This window comes from Palaemon carinicauda, chromosome 3, assembly GCF_036898095.1.
Source record: "Palaemon carinicauda isolate YSFRI2023 chromosome 3, ASM3689809v2, whole genome shotgun sequence".
Lineage (NCBI taxonomy): Eukaryota > Metazoa > Arthropoda > Malacostraca > Decapoda > Palaemonidae > Palaemon > Palaemon carinicauda.
The window spans coordinates 125,494,599-125,510,159 of NC_090727.1; the positions used below are offsets into that span (position 1 = coordinate 125,494,599).

Here is a 15,561-nt window from a genome sequence, read left to right on the forward strand (position 1 = left end):
CAACAACATGGTATTGAAAGTTCTTCTTGATGGTTACCACCTTCCTTTCATCAGCTCTCGTCTTCCCATTTTAAAGTTGTTGCTGATCTTAGGATATTTTATATTTTTTATTATTTCTCCTCATATATAATTTATTTATTATTTCCTTTCCTCACAGGGCTATTTTCCTTGTTGGAGCCCTGAAGCTCGTAGCTTAGCTAGTAATAATAAAAATAAATAATAATGAGTTTAACAAATATTATCATCTATGTGCGCAATCATCCACAGGCCTGAACATGATTTGTCCATGTCCACAATTGTCCATGATTACAAGTTTCACTAACACAATCGTTCATGTGTATGATCGTTTACTACCACAATTGTCTATGCCAATGATCATTCACACGCACAAGCTTACTAAATATGATCAGCCACATGTATGATCATCAAGCATATGAGTTTTATGAATACAATCTCCACGAGTAAATATTCCATGCGTTTTGTTCCAGATTACCTCTGGTGTCCAAACGTTTCTTCACCGTTTGAGCAGTCTCTGTGTAGTCAGTCACTACAAGATTGTTCTTCTCTCATCCAGCTGAGTGTCGAGAACACCTTTGACTGATCCCCCCCTGCGTATGCATAGTAGGGACTGTGCGTCTGGGAACGAGTATTCTTTAGCTTAGAGGTTACGTATCTGGAACAATCACTTCCCAGGAATAAGTTTCAGTACACATTTCAGATCCTCACCAAGCTTGTCAGATTTAATGCAATTGGACACCTTGTGCTTTTTCCTCAGTGACTTTGTGTCACAGAACTTTGGCATCTGCTTCCGTCTAGCATTCCCAGTACACAATACCTGTGCAAAAGGAACCTATGATCGTTTTCATCTCTTGTAGGGGCCACTAGATCTTCCCTTCATGAGCACCGAGGGTTCCTCATTCTCTGACTCTGTTTTAACTTCCCAGGAACATTTTGATTGTGTTCTCTCTTGGCAAAACAAGTCTCCCCATTCTGATTCTCCACCACATTGTTTCCCAATGGGATTGACTGCAATTGGGAGCCATTGCAAACAAAAATACTATCATACTGACATTTGCCCATTGCATTGAAAGAAAAATCTAAAATAGAGTTGAACGTGTGAAAAGAGGAATTTTCATTACGGAGACTAAGCCAACTGAATGAGCGAGTCAAATGGCAGTTGCTCAAAATCTAAATGAAAATTTTTATCGATCCTCAGTCCAGCCCAGATTATGTTAGGATGTAAAATATGTTAGATAATTCCTGAAGTTATGAACTGTGACAATCAGTTTCTCAAGAGGGAAATCCTAAGGGAATCTATTAAGAAATATTTTGATAGAACTACAAAAGATATGAATCCATTGAAATCAGGTCAACCTGTAAGACAAGAAAGGTTTGGAAAAAGGTCCTATAATTCATGCACACAAATCAATCCTATATAATCAAGGGAAAGGATGGGGAAATATTTAGGAGACATACCTTGTTATCTGGTAAAATCACAGTAATACCAAACAAATACTCCAGAAGGAATAAACCAAATTTAATGATTAAATTTATTATTTTGAGACCTGTAGGTTACACTGCTTATATCTTTGAAATATGAGTAACCAAAAAAAAATCTCCATTCCCTCCTGAAACACCTAAAGTGGGAACTAGCTATGATGTCTTGGAGGTACCTTCCTTTACCTCTTGGATCTCAAACTATTTTAAGTTATCAACCTCTAAGTAAACAAAAAACTCTCCTTTGGGGTTCATGGGACTCGAAAGGTGTGAACACCACCTCCTACTAGAAAAGAATAACTTGACTAAAGAAGAGGGCCTGAGGTTGCCACTACCTCTCCAGAGGCATTTACTACATGTATGGGTAGGGAAGCATTAGGGGAGGTGGTATTACTGTACTGCACCATGGAGGGAAATGTTTGGATTTTTCTTTTAGGATTTTTGGTTGATTTTGAGGAATAACAATGAACTCCTTTAAGATTCATTGAAATATATTACTTTGGTTTTATACAATAGGTAAACTGAATTTCATGTCTTTCATATCACTTACAAAACAATTTATCAGCCTTGAAAATTTTATTGTCACAAGAAAATGAATCATACTCATAAATTGTTAAGTTAGTGATTAGATATGTTTAATCAAGGTAGTAGTAGGTTAGCCAGGATACCAGCCACCTGTTGGGATATTACCATTAGAGAGTTATTGGGTCCATTGACTATCAAGACAGTACTACATTGAATCCCTTTCTCTGGTTACTGCTCCTTTTGTCGTTGCCTCTGAAGGTCCAGCACTTTGCTGCAGTAGAGGGGCTTGAGTGTCCCAATGATGGGCTGGGCAATGGCGGAGGGGTAGTTTATCCACCCTGGCAGGCTCAACCATACCGCTAAGGCCAGTTCTGAGAGACCAGACTAAGACTGGAACCCTATAGGCCTTCTCCTTTATTTTAAGATAGGCAAAGGCTAGGAGAAGGAAAACTCCAAAATCAAACCAAACAAGACCCCAACGGCGGAGCTTCCCAGCACCGGCGGAAGAGGGCAATGCCTGTCGGGCAGGCAACAAGGCTGGCCTTGACATAACAAGAACCCGGCAGCCCGATGCAACCAACATTGGAGAAGCCGCCTGTCTCATATGTCTTGAGCCGCGGTGAAAATGATGTGGGCCAAGTGTGTGTGCGTGGCCGTTGCAAAGCCACGACCACCCAAAACAATATACCTAGCTACTGGCATTCTGTCGTTTCCTCCACCCTTCTTCATCTCTTTCTCACCATCATCATCATCACCACCACCAGCAAGTCCTGAGGCGACAGCACTGTGGGTGAAGGGGGCAGGCCTGGATAGCTGGAAGCCCTTAGCCCACGACTGCACTCAGGCGGCGAGTCTAAGATTCAGTCGCTCTCTGGTGACGGTGACGTGACACCAGAGTTCGGCAGCTGGACTCGTGACTGGGCTGGCCTATTGAGGACACCGCAGCCCACCCCACATGGGGAGGCCCCTAGAAAAGGTGGGGTAAACATCGGACACGGCAAACCCGTCTGGTCAGCTCACCGCGGCTGGCGGACATCCCACTAATGCGGTCGAAATAACAAGAAAAAAATATTAACCTTAGGTGCGTGGAACATCCGCACCCTTCAAGACGTGACGAACACCAACCGCCCGGAACGACGTACAGCCCTCGTCTGCAAGGAGCTAGCCCGCTTCAATGTTGATGTGGCGGCTCTTAGCGAGACCAGACTACCCGAAGAGGGCAACATCAGGGAAGCTGGAACAGGCTACACCATCTTATGGAAAGGCAAGGCCCTAGAGGAGCCTCGCATCCACGGTGTCGGCTTCGCCATCCGTTCCCAGCTAGTGCAGCAGCACAACCTCGCTCCCAAGGCCATCAGTGAGCGCCTGATGACTGTCCGCATCCCCATCACGCGGGACAGACATCTCACCCTGATCTCTGTCTACGCCCCGACTATGACCTCAACCGATGATAACAAAGCTGCCTTCTACACCCAGCTCGACCGCACCATCCAGGCAGTGCCCGCCAATGACAAGCTCGTTGTGCTTGGCGACTTTAATGCCCGAGTAGGCAAAGACCATCGCCTGTGGGAGGGAATCATCGGCCGCCATGGCATTGGAAATTGCAACGCCAATGGCCAACTCCTACTGGGTCTGTGTGCAGAACACCAACTTGTGGTAACCAACACCATCTTCCAGTTACCAAAGCGACAAAAGACCACATGGAGACACCCACGGTCTAAACACTGGCACACCCTGGACTACGTCCTGACCAGAGCCAGAGACCGAGGAGACGTCCGCATCACCCGATCCATGCCCGGAGCGGACGACTGCTGGACGGACCACAGACTCCTCATCTCCCGACTCTCCGTGACGACCCTACGACCACCCACAAGGGCACCTGACAGCGTACCACACCAACGCTTTGATTGTAGTAAGCTCCGCAACCCACAGGTGGCACAGAACTACAAGGAGGCCTGCGAACAATACCTCGCAGAACCTGTGGGTCAGGCCACTGTCGAGCACCACTGGACCACCCTCAGAAACGCCATGGCCCGTGCCGCGGAGGAAACACTAGGCTTCACCACCAAGAAACGGCAGGATTGGTTTGATGAGAATGATGCTACCATCTCTCTTCTCATTGAAACCAAACGACAAGCACGCCTGACTTTGGAAAACCAACCAACAGCAGCTAACAAATGTGCTCACAAGGTGGCTGAAGCTGGTTGCCAAAGAGGTATCCGTGAAGCCCAGAACACCTGGTGGCAAAGAAAAGCTGCAGAAATACAGAGTTTCGCTGACCAACGTGAACTGCGCAGCTTCTATGCAGCAACAAAAGAAATATTCGGTCCCACACGGTCATCAGTGGGCAGCCTGAAGGACGCGGATGGGGCCACGACCATCACCGACAGCGAGGGCATCCTGGCCAGGTGGAGGTCTCACTTTGAGAACCTCCTCAATGACCAAGCAGACACCCCAGACGATCTCCTGCGAATGACCCCGCAGCATCCCGTCCGTCACTGGATGGCATTACCACCCTCCATCCATGACTTCAACAAGGCCCTGCAGCGCATGAAGCCCGGCAAAGCCCCAGGGCCAGACAACATCCCGTTGGAGCTCCTCACTCACGGTGGCCCCGGCTTGAGGAACCGTTTGATGCTCCTTATACTGAAAATATGGGAGACCAAGACCCCCCCCAGTGACTTCCGCGATGCAAACATCACTACCATCTTCAAGAAGGGAGACAGGGAGAACTGTAACAACTACCGGGGAATCTCACTACTAAGCATCGCGAGTAAGATTTTCGCTCGGATTCTCCTTGACCGCCTCCTTATTCTCGCAGAAGACGTCTTGCCAGAGTCCCAGTGCGGCTTTCGACCTTCCCGCGGGACCATAGACATGATCTTCTGTGCGCGACAACTACAAGAGAAGAGCCTCGAACAACAACAGCCCATAATGTTCATCTTCTGGGATTTGAAAAAGGCCTTCGACAAAGTACCTCGACCTGCCATGTGGGCTGTCCTCAAAAGATATGGCTGCCCACCCGATTTTGTCAAGCTGGTGCGTGCCCTCCATGACGGAATGGTTGGGAGAGTCTGCCACCAGAACTCTCTTTCAGACCCATTCCCCATCAACGGCGGCCTGAAGCAGGGCTGTGTTCTGGCCCCGACGTGTTTCTCGCTATACACCGCAGCAATGCTCAACGAGATTCCCCCAGACACACCCTCAGTCGACCTACGTTTCCGCATGGATGGAGGCGCTTTCAACCTCGCTAGACTCCGCGCCAGAACCAAGACCACCTTGTGTGCAGTGCGAGAACTGCAGTATGCTGACGACAATGCCACCCCAGGTCAGACGGCAGAGGACCTGCAGTCGTTAGCTGATGCATACAACTCTGCCTATGAACGCTTTGGGATGCAAGTCAACTCAGACAAAACCAAGACCCTCGTCCAACATCCACCAGGACTGATGCTCCCCAACTTCAATACCACAGTGAATGACCAACCGTTAGAACAGGTGGACCAGTTCTCCTACCTAGGGAGCATCCTAACATCAGCTCCCACAAGCAAAAAGGACGTGGAGAACAGGATCAGGGCAGCCCACTCCGCCTTTGGCCGACTCAACCGCCGCGTATTTAACAACCACGCACTGACAATGACCACCAAAATAATGGTGTTCAGGGCAGTAGTCCTCTCCACGCTCCTGTATGCATGTGAAACATGGACGCTATATAGTAACGATCTTAAAAACCTAGAACGCTTCCAACAAATGAAACAGAGGCAGATCTTGAAAATCCCCTGGGAGAGCCACACCACCAACATTGAAGTCTTAGAACGTGCCTCGCTGTCCAGCGTGGAGGCCACCATCATCCACCACCGCCTCCGCTGGATAGGACACGTGCATAGGATGGAGCCATCTAGGCTCCCAAAGAAAATATTCTACGGAGAACTGACCCAGGGCACCAGACCACGAGGAGCCCCGAAAATGCGCTATAAAGATCAACTAAAGCGCACCCTGGCTCTAACTGACATCGATCCTTCCTCATGGGAAGAAACAGCCAGGGACAGGAAAACCTGGAGGAGTACAGTACACCATGGCACCGTGGACTTCGAGGAGAGGAGGAGACTAAATGAGGAGGCTAGGAGGAGAAGAAGGAGAGAGCGATTAGAACAGCCCCGCCCACCACCTACCCTCCCTTGTGAACACTGTCCGCGACTCTTCCACCACAGACTAGGACTTAACAGCCACATCAGGCATAAGCACCCACCCCATAGATAGGAGGCTGATGGCTAACGACAGAACCCAATACTCGGACACGAGTGGGCGCCGACGACGACGACACATACACTGAATAGTCTGACCTATTGTTACTACATTCTTTTCTGTCCTCATACACCTGACAATGCTTAGATTACTAAGCAATTCTTCTTCTCTCAAGGGGTTAACTTCTGCACTGTAATTGTTCACTCTCTGCTTTCCTCTTGATAAGGGTAGAAGAAACTTAAGCTATGGTAAGCAGCTCGTCGAGGAGAATACTCCAAACCAAACCACTTGCATAGTGCCATGGCCTCCCACTTTCTGGGGGTAGAGTTCTCTTGCTTGAAGGTACACTTAAGCACACAGTTCTGTCTTATTTCTCTTCCTGTAGTTATTTTTTTAAGTTTTTATAGTTTATATATATATGAAAGTTTTAAATATTAAACTTAGCCGGTGAATATATAATAGCTGCAACTCTGCGGCTCGACAGACAACATACTCAAAAAACTCGCGAGCGATCGCTATGCAGGTTGCGGGTGTGCCCACCAGCGCCAACTGTCGGCCAGATACCACTCTTGAATGTAAACAAAACCTTCAATTCTTCTCTGTCGACGTTGGCGACAAGACGTACTTATACTCGCTGTAGAACCTGGAGTTTTCCCATCATATTTGGTGAAGTACTTTATTTTGGTTTGAGCTTTCGCAGTACAGGTGTTTTTCCTCAACATAAACTCTTGAACTCTTTATTGAATCGGATTATTTGTTGATGACTTGGATTGTTTTTGGAATTTTCTTTGACTAATTCAAAATGGCTGACCCTTCTCAAGTACCTAGATTTCGAAAGTGTAATGCTAGGGACTGTAATAGGCGTCTTCCAAAGGCTTCTCTCGACCCTCATACTGTTTGTTCCAATTGTCGGGGTAAAACCTGTCAATTGGGAGATCGGTGTGAGGAATGCGTGGGCCTTTCGGAATTCGATTTTATCGAATATGATAAGTATACACGCAGACTAGAGAGAGATAGGGTAAGGAGAAGTTCATCTAGGTCCGTAGATTTTTCCTCTCCACATGCCCCTGAACCTAATCCTTCCCCTGTAGTGGTTGTTCCTAACCCCCCTTCTAGCACTCAGGAACCGTCGATGCAAGACATGTTACGTGCTATCCATGCCTTGGGGGAGAGAGTTGAAGCGTTAGCAAGTGACCGTAATCAACTCATGGCTGACGTGAAGGAACTTAAGTGCCACGGCGGAAAGTGGGAAAGTGATTAGTGCGCAAAGTGTTGTGAACAGTGTTGCGACCGAGGGTTCGTCTGTTCGTGCCTGTCGTTCACCTAGTCCGGGACCTCTTGCAAGCTCCCAAGCCCAGGGGAGAAGCAATGTCGTACGACTTATGGGTTCGAGAGGCCTTGATCAGCGAACAGACGTTCCCTCTATGGTATCAGGCGTATCTCGTCAAGATCGCCCCTACCATAAGACGAGAGAGCCCATTTTTACCTCGTCTTCCGAAGGCGTTTCACGCAAGAAACCATGGAGCAAGGTTTCTAGGCCTTTGAAACGCAAGTCGGTCCCTTCAGGACAGGTCCAACATCCCGGATGTAGTTATTGGGACAGTTCGGACCCGTTGCTGTCATCGGATGACTGCTCACCGCCTAAGCAAGGCAAAGTTGTGCCGTCTCAGACGCTAACCACGGCTGTTACCGCACCCGTTACCGTAGACCCTAAATGGGTTATACTGCAGGACATGCAGTCTAAGCTTGCGTCCCTTATGGAAGATTACAACGCAGAGAAGGTTTCCGTTGAACCTAGCCGTTTATCTCATGGAGATCCTGGCCGTCAGCCACCCAAGCGTTCTGTTGTGCGTCCTGTTGACGTTGGTGTTGCCAGCTCACGTCAACCAGTTGGGGTTGTACCACACCCGATGCGGTCTCGTGTGGACTTTCAACCGCATGTGGACGTTAAGCAACTCACTGATGCGCCTGGTGACGTTCAGGACGTTCGCCAACCATCAGAGTTGACTTGTTTTGACGCGGTGCGTCAACCTCCGCAACCTAGAGTTGTTTTGACTGCACAACCCAGGCGGTCTAAGCAGTCTCGGGTGGACGCTGTGCGTCCTCACGCACCTGTTGTTGTTGTTGACAGTTCCCAGACTGTTCAGCAGTTTCAGGACGCTGCGTCCTGCTCCGCCACTTATGCACCAGTGCGGGCGGACGCTGCGTGTCAAGCATTGCCTACCCCTTTGCTTGTTTCTCATCAGTTATCAGATGAGGAACTTTCGGATGAGGACGTTGCTGACCCTCAGCCTGAGGATCATCCTTCAGATATTGATGAGCCTAGAGCAGTTCCGCCATCTATGGACTTTAAGAAAGTCATGCTCATTTTTAAAGAGTTGTTCCCTGAACACTTTGTCTCTGTGGCTCCTCGTTCGCCGCCGTCTGAGTTTGTTTTAGGCGTTCCTGCTGCCATGCCAGCCTTTACAAAACTCGTTCTCTCTCGCTCATCCAAGAGAGCTTTATGGCTGTTAGGCGATTGGTTAGAAACCAAGAGGAGTTTAGGGAAGACTTCCTTTGCCTTCCCCCCAACTAAACTCTCGTCTAGATCGAGCGTCTGGTATGCCACGGGAGAAGTTCTCGGCTTGGGAGTTCCTGCCTCTGCCCAGGGCGACTTCTCAAGTCTTGTAGACTCTCCCCGCCGCCTAGCCATGAGACGCTCGAAGATTAGTTGGTCATCCTCAGACCTGGACCATCTACTTAAGGGCATCTTTAGGGCTTTTGAAGTTTTTAACTTCCTTGACTGGTGTTTGGGAGCCCTGAGTAGGAAAATCTCATCAGCCGATAGAGATGTTTCCTTACTCATTATGTCCTGCATGGATAAGGCCATCCGCGATGGATCCAACGAGCTCTCCGCCTCGTTTACGTCAGGAGTCCTAAAGAAACGAGAGTCTCTGTGCTCTTTTCTGTCAGCAGGAGTGACGCCCTGTCAACGATCTGAGCTACTCTTTGCCTCGTTATCTAAGTTCTTGTTTCCTGAACTTTTAGTTAAGGAAATATCGTTGTCCCTTGTGCAGAAGGACACCCATGACTTGGTTGCGTCCTCGGCTCGCAAAGGGACCCCTTCGTCTGCCTTGTCTGCTAGACCTAGGATAGACACTCCAGCGTCCAGGTTTATTCCGCCCTTTCGTGGCAGAGCCCCCAGCAGGGTAAGTACTCGTGCCGAAGGGAAGAGAGGAAAGAGGAAAGGAGCCAAGTCCTCGCGAGGCAGAGTCTGACTGCCCGCAACTTCAGACAGCAGTAGGTGCCAGACTCAAGAACTTCTGGCAAGCCTGGGAGAAGAGAGGTGCAGATCAACAGTCTGTGAGGTTGCTCAGAGAGGGGTACAAAATCCCATTTGTACGCAAACCTCCTCTAGCGACGTCCCCCATCGATCTCTCTCCCAGGTACCGAGAGGAAGCAAAGAGACAAGCCCTGAAACTAGAAGTGTCTCTTTTGCTAGAGAAGGGAGCGGTGGTCAAAGTCTCGGACCTTCAATCACCGGGGTTTTACAACCGTCTCTTCCTAGTACCGAAGAAGACAGGAGGTTGGAGACCGGTGCTAGACGTCAGTGCTCTGAATGTCTTTGTCACAAAGACAAAGTTCACCATGGAGACCACGAAGTCAGTTTTAGCGGCGGTCAGAAAGGTAGACTGGATGGTCTCTCTCGACCTAAGAGACGCTTACTTCCACATCCCCATTCACTCAGATTCCCAACCTTTTCTGAGATTTGTGTTCGACAATGTGGTGTACCAGTTTCGGGCCCTGTGCTTTGGCCTAAGTCCTGCTCCTCTCGTGTTTACGAGGCTTATGAGGAATGTGGCAAAATTCCTTCATTTATCGGGTATACGAGCCTCCCTCTATTTGGACGACTGGCTTCTCAGAGCCTCGTCCAGTCATCGCTGTCTGAAGGATCTCAATTGGACTTTAGATCTGACCAAGGAATTGGGACTTCTGGTCAACTTGGAAAAGTCCCAGCTGATCCCATCCCAAACTATTCTGTATTTAGGGATGGAGATTCGCAGTCCAGTTTTTCGGGCTTTTCCGTCGGCCCCCAGAATAGATCAAGCCCTGCTCGTAATCCAAAAGATGTTGAAGAGAGAACGTTGCTCAGTCAGGAATTGGATGAGTCTGATAGGAACTCTATCATCCCTGGAGCAGTTTGTCTCGCTAGGAAGGCTACACCTCCGACCTCTACAATTCCATCTAGCTTTTCACTGGAAAAAGGACAAGACGCTAGAGGCGGTCTCGATCCCGATTTCCGTAACAGTAAAGACTTGCCTGAATTGGTGGAAAGACAATATCAGTCTACGAGAGGGACTTCCCCTAGCAGTTCAGAAACCAAACCACGTCCTCTTCTCAGACGCATCGGATTTGGGTTGGGGTGCGACACTGGACGGTCGGGAATGCTCAGGTCTGTGGACCTCAAGTCAGAGGAGCATGCATATCAACGGCAAGGAGCTTTTGGCAGTTCACCTGGCCTTGATAAGCTTCGAGAGTCTCCTTTGAGACAAAGTGGTGGAGGTCAACTCGGACAACACCACAGCCTTGGCGTACATTTCCAAACAAGGAGGTACCCACTCCCTGACACTGTACGAGATCGCAAGGGACCTGCTCATCTGGTCAAGAGATCGAGGCATCTCCCTAGTGACGAGGTTTATCCAGGGCGACTTGAACGTTCTAGCAGATTGTCTCAGTCGGAAAGGTCAGGTAATTCCAACCGAATGGACCCTCCACAAGGATGTGTGCAAGAGGCTTTGGGCGACTTGGGGTCAACCCACCATAGACCTCTTTGCAACCTCGATGACCAAGAGGCTTCCAATCTATTGCTCTCCAGTCCCAGACCCAGCAGCAATACATATAGATGCCTTTCTCCTAGATTGGTCTCACCTAGACCTATACGCATTCCCACCATTCAAGATTGTCAACAAGGTACTGCAGAAGTTCGCCTCTCACGAAGGGACAAGGTTGACGTTAGTTGCTCCCCTCTGGCCCGCGAGAGAATGGTTCACCGAGGTACTTCGATGGCTGGTAGACTTTCCAAGAAGTCTTCCTCTAAGAGTAGACCTATTACGTCAGCCACACGTAAAGAAGGTACACCAAAGCCTCCACGCTCTTCGTCTGACTGCCTTCAGACTATCGAAAGACTCTCGAGAGCTAGAGGCTTTTCGAAGGAGGCAGCCAGTGCGATTGCAAGAGCGAGGAGAGCTTCTACCATTAGAGTTTACCAATCGAAGTGGGAAATCTTCCGAGACTGGTGCAAGTCAGTATCTGTATCCTCGTCCAGTACCTCTGTAGCCCAAATCGCGGACTTTCTCTTATACCTGAGAAGAGTTCGCTCCCTTTCAGCTCCCACGATCAAGGGCTACAGGAGCATGTTGGCTTCGGTCTTCCGGCATAGAGGCTTAGATCTTTCCAACAATAAAGATCTACAAGATCTCCTTAAGTCTTTTGAGACCTCTAAGGAACGTCGTTTGGCTACACCTGGATGGAATTTAGACGTGGTCCTAAGATTCCTCATGTCAGACAGGTTCGAGCCTTTACATTCAGCCTCCCTGAAGGATCTCACTCTTAAGACTCTTTTCCTGGTGTGCTTGGCCTCAGCTAAAAGAGTCAGTGAGCTTCATGCCTTCAGCAAGAACATCGGTTTTTCGTCAGAAAAAGCCTCTTGTTCTCTTCAACTTGGTTTCCTAGCCAAGAATGAACTGACTTCTCGTCCTTGGCCTAAATCTTTTGATATTCCTAGCTTATCAAAGATCGTAGGCAACGAGTTAGAGAGAGTATTATGCCCCGTTAGAGCTCTTAAGTTCTATTTAGCTCGTACTAAGCCTTTAAGAGGTAAATCTGAAGCGTTATGGTGTTCGGTTAAGAAACCATCCTTACCTATGTTAAAGAATGCTTTGTCATATTTTATCAGATTGTTAATACGAGAAGCTCATTCACACTTGAGTGAGGAAGACCGATCTTTGCTTAAGGTTAAGACGCACGAGATTAGAGCTATAGCAACTTCCGTGGCCTTTAAGCAAAATAGATCTCTGCAAAGTATCATGGACGCGACCTTTTGGAGAAGCAAGTCAGTGTTCGCGTCATTTTACTTGAAAGATGTCCAGACTCTTTACGAGGACTGCTACACACTGGGTCCATTCGTAGCAGCGAGTGCAGTAGTGGGTGAGGGCTCAACCACTACACTTCCCTAATTCCATATCCTTTTAATCTGTCTCTTGAAATGTTTTTAATATTGTTTTTTTGGGTTGTCCGGAAGGCTAAGAAGCCTTTCGCATCCTGGTTGATTTGGCGGGTGGTCAAAGTCATTTCTTGAGAGCGCCCAGATTAGGGGTTTGATGAGGTCCTGTTGTATGGGTTGCAGCCCTTGATACTTCAGCTCCTGGGAGTCTGTCAGCATCCTAAGAGGATCGCTGGGCTCCGTGAGGAAGACAGACTTACAAGGCAGAGTAATCGTCTAAGTCAACTTCCTTACCAGGTACCTATTTATTTTGGTTTTGTTATATTGATAACTGTCAAAATGAAAAAACTCTTAGCTTATACGCTGTAAACATATTAACTCTGGTCTCTACCCACCTCCTTGGGTGTGAATCAGCTATTATATATTCACCGGCTAAGTTTAATATTTAAAAATGATATTTTAATTATAAAATAAATTTTTGAATATACTTACCCGGTGAATATATAAATTAAATGACCCTCCCTTCCTCCCCAATAGAGACGCAGCGGGACGAGAAGAATTGAAGGTTTTGTTTACATTCAAGAGTGGTATCTGGCCGACAGTTGGCGCTGGTGGGCACACCCGCAACCTGCATAGCGATCGCTCGCGAGTTTTTTGAGTATGTTGTCTGTCGAGCCGCAGAGTTGCAGCTATTATATATTCACCGGGTAAGTATATTCAAAAATTTATTTTATAATTAAAATATCATATTTATATTGATATTGTTTCTGATCTCAAAATATGTTATTTCATTAGTTCATAGCTTCTCTTGCAGTTTATTGGTTTCCTTATTACCTTTCCCCATTGAGCTATATTCTCTATTGGAGCCCTTGGGCTTATAGCATCTTGCTTTTCCAACTAGGATTGTACCTTAGCTAGTAGTAATAGTAATAATCAGTGTAATTATGTATCACCTTCTCTCCATTTGGTAAAGTCATGATGTTCTACAGTAGCCAGCCTTTTAGTAGCATTAAAAGTAATATAAAGTACAGTATAATATATTTTGGAAATCCCATACCTTAAGAGTTTGAACATTGTAGTGAAGTACTGTACCACTTTTTGTAGGACTTTTCTTGAGTACCAGGAGTGTTTTAAATTTAACTTTTTAGTAATGCTTTTGTTATTAGTTTTGTAATACTGTTTTTATTTTGTTTTCAGTAAGTAAATGTTAGTGTAGTAGTGCAATCCTGTACTTCCATTTTTCATATTTATGATTATTGGAAACTGTTATGAAGGATATTTGACATTGGATTTATAGAATTTAGGTCTTCTGTCTCACCTCTTCATTTCAGTAGCACTATGAAGTAGGATGGCAAAAGCTAGTAAGAATGTAGCTAAAGTAGAGGGTTAATAAATATCTTGACCAGACTTTCTTCATTTAGCATTCTTAATTCTATGACAGGTTTATTGTTAAATAATATACATTTGAAGTATTTCAGTTCCTTGAAAACTAATGTGATTAGAGGAAAATTAAAATGTCTTCTTATTTTTAATGATTTGGTTTCTTTGCTTGATGAACTTGGCAAGTCGATAGCTACCTCTAAGGCCACTTTCACTTGTATCACTTTTTTGGTGTCTGTCAATAACGACATGAACGTGTGCTGTCCACACGTCATCTATGTCCATTATCACTGGCAAGCATGTGTATACAGGTTAGTGGTGAGTAGTATCATCACAGTCTACTCTATACGGCAAAAGGTCATCATAAATGATCATGTAAGTGCATCGAGTCCTCTGTATATTTCGCTCCAGCCACAGAGGCCATTTTTAAATGGGTGCCATTTGGAAATACGGCATCATGTCGTGGACGCCAGGTAGCTAATTCGATTTGTGTGAAAGGGGTCTAAGAGGCAGCTGGCTCATCCCAATGTTACTAAGGATGTTCCTCTTACTGTGAAGGTACACAAGAATGAGAAGTTCTTTCTTTCAAATATTGCATGGCCAAGGGGTTATTTAAGCAGTAAAGCATTTGTATAGTTGGAGGTTTGTGATAGGTAAAATGCTATTCCTAAGGATTTAATGCAGTTGAGTTTTTTTAATACACTGAATATGATTTTATTCAATGTTTTTTCAGAGTGCAAGAGACCTTGGACTGAGGATCCATCAGCATCTTCTTTTAAAACTACACCAGGAAGAGAGCATAGAGAACAGACAAATTAAAGGTTTTCTTTGAGGAAACTAAGTCAAATACTGTAATGTTATTTTTATTATCTTTTTCTTTTTTGATAAATAAATATTTGAATGTTTTAATTTTCATTTTATTCAACCTTTTTTTTCAAAAATAAAATATTACAGTAGTTATTGCAATTTTTGAGAATTGTAATACTTAATCAATCATTCAACAACTACCATAGCAACCCTGTGATGGTAAAAATATAAACTTTAAGGGAATATCAAGAACCTCAATGTTAGGTGAATGACTAATATAAAATAATTATTCACTGGAATACTTATGCATTGGGATAAATATTTCAGGGCTGGATTAAATCCATAATTGTAATATTATTTGTATGTAAACATCACTTAGCAATTACAGTACTGTATACCATTTCACATAATTATTACTAGTACTTACCAGCTAAGTCAGGCTTAGAAGTTATTCCCCAAGTTTCTTTTCATAGAGGTTCCTTGTGAATGCAATACATCATGTTTCCCTTTTATTCTTATTTACCTTCAAACAAATTGTCCGAGTCTTTGAAAGGTCAAATGTCACAATTAGATTTTTTACAAATCCCTCTGGAAATGATACATACATATATTCAGTAGTAGTCTACAAGCCAGTCAAATGTATATTATACATAGACTCATTAAAATCCACTATAAAAGGTTTTCTTAGGAAAATTCGTATGAAGAAGTTTCCTCTTATTCTATACATGCCTTTATCAAATAAAGTCATCAAATACAAAATTACATTTATATAAAAGGAATAACATAAGCTGAAGTTGATCAATCATGACACTTTTTCTTCCGTTTATGACCAGAGTCCCGACTTTCCGAAGACGAACTACGTTTATGTTTTTTCCTTTTTTTTAACTTCTCAGCTGAACGAGATCGAG

General features: G+C 45.7%; 1 protein-coding gene across 1 annotated transcript in view; it reads left to right on the plus strand.

Moving 5' to 3' along the window:
• The window catches only part of Rrp42 (exosome complex component Rrp42), a 109,292-nt gene extending 94,537 nt beyond the window's left edge, over positions 1-14,755 (plus strand). The window contains exon 6 of the mRNA XM_068370555.1: positions 14,580-14,755. Within this exon, the coding sequence (XP_068226656.1) occupies positions 14,580-14,678 (99 nt within the window). The 3' untranslated portion in view covers positions 14,679-14,755. The remainder of the gene's footprint in view (positions 1-14,579) is intronic.
• Positions 14,756-15,561: the final 806 nt, after the last annotated feature.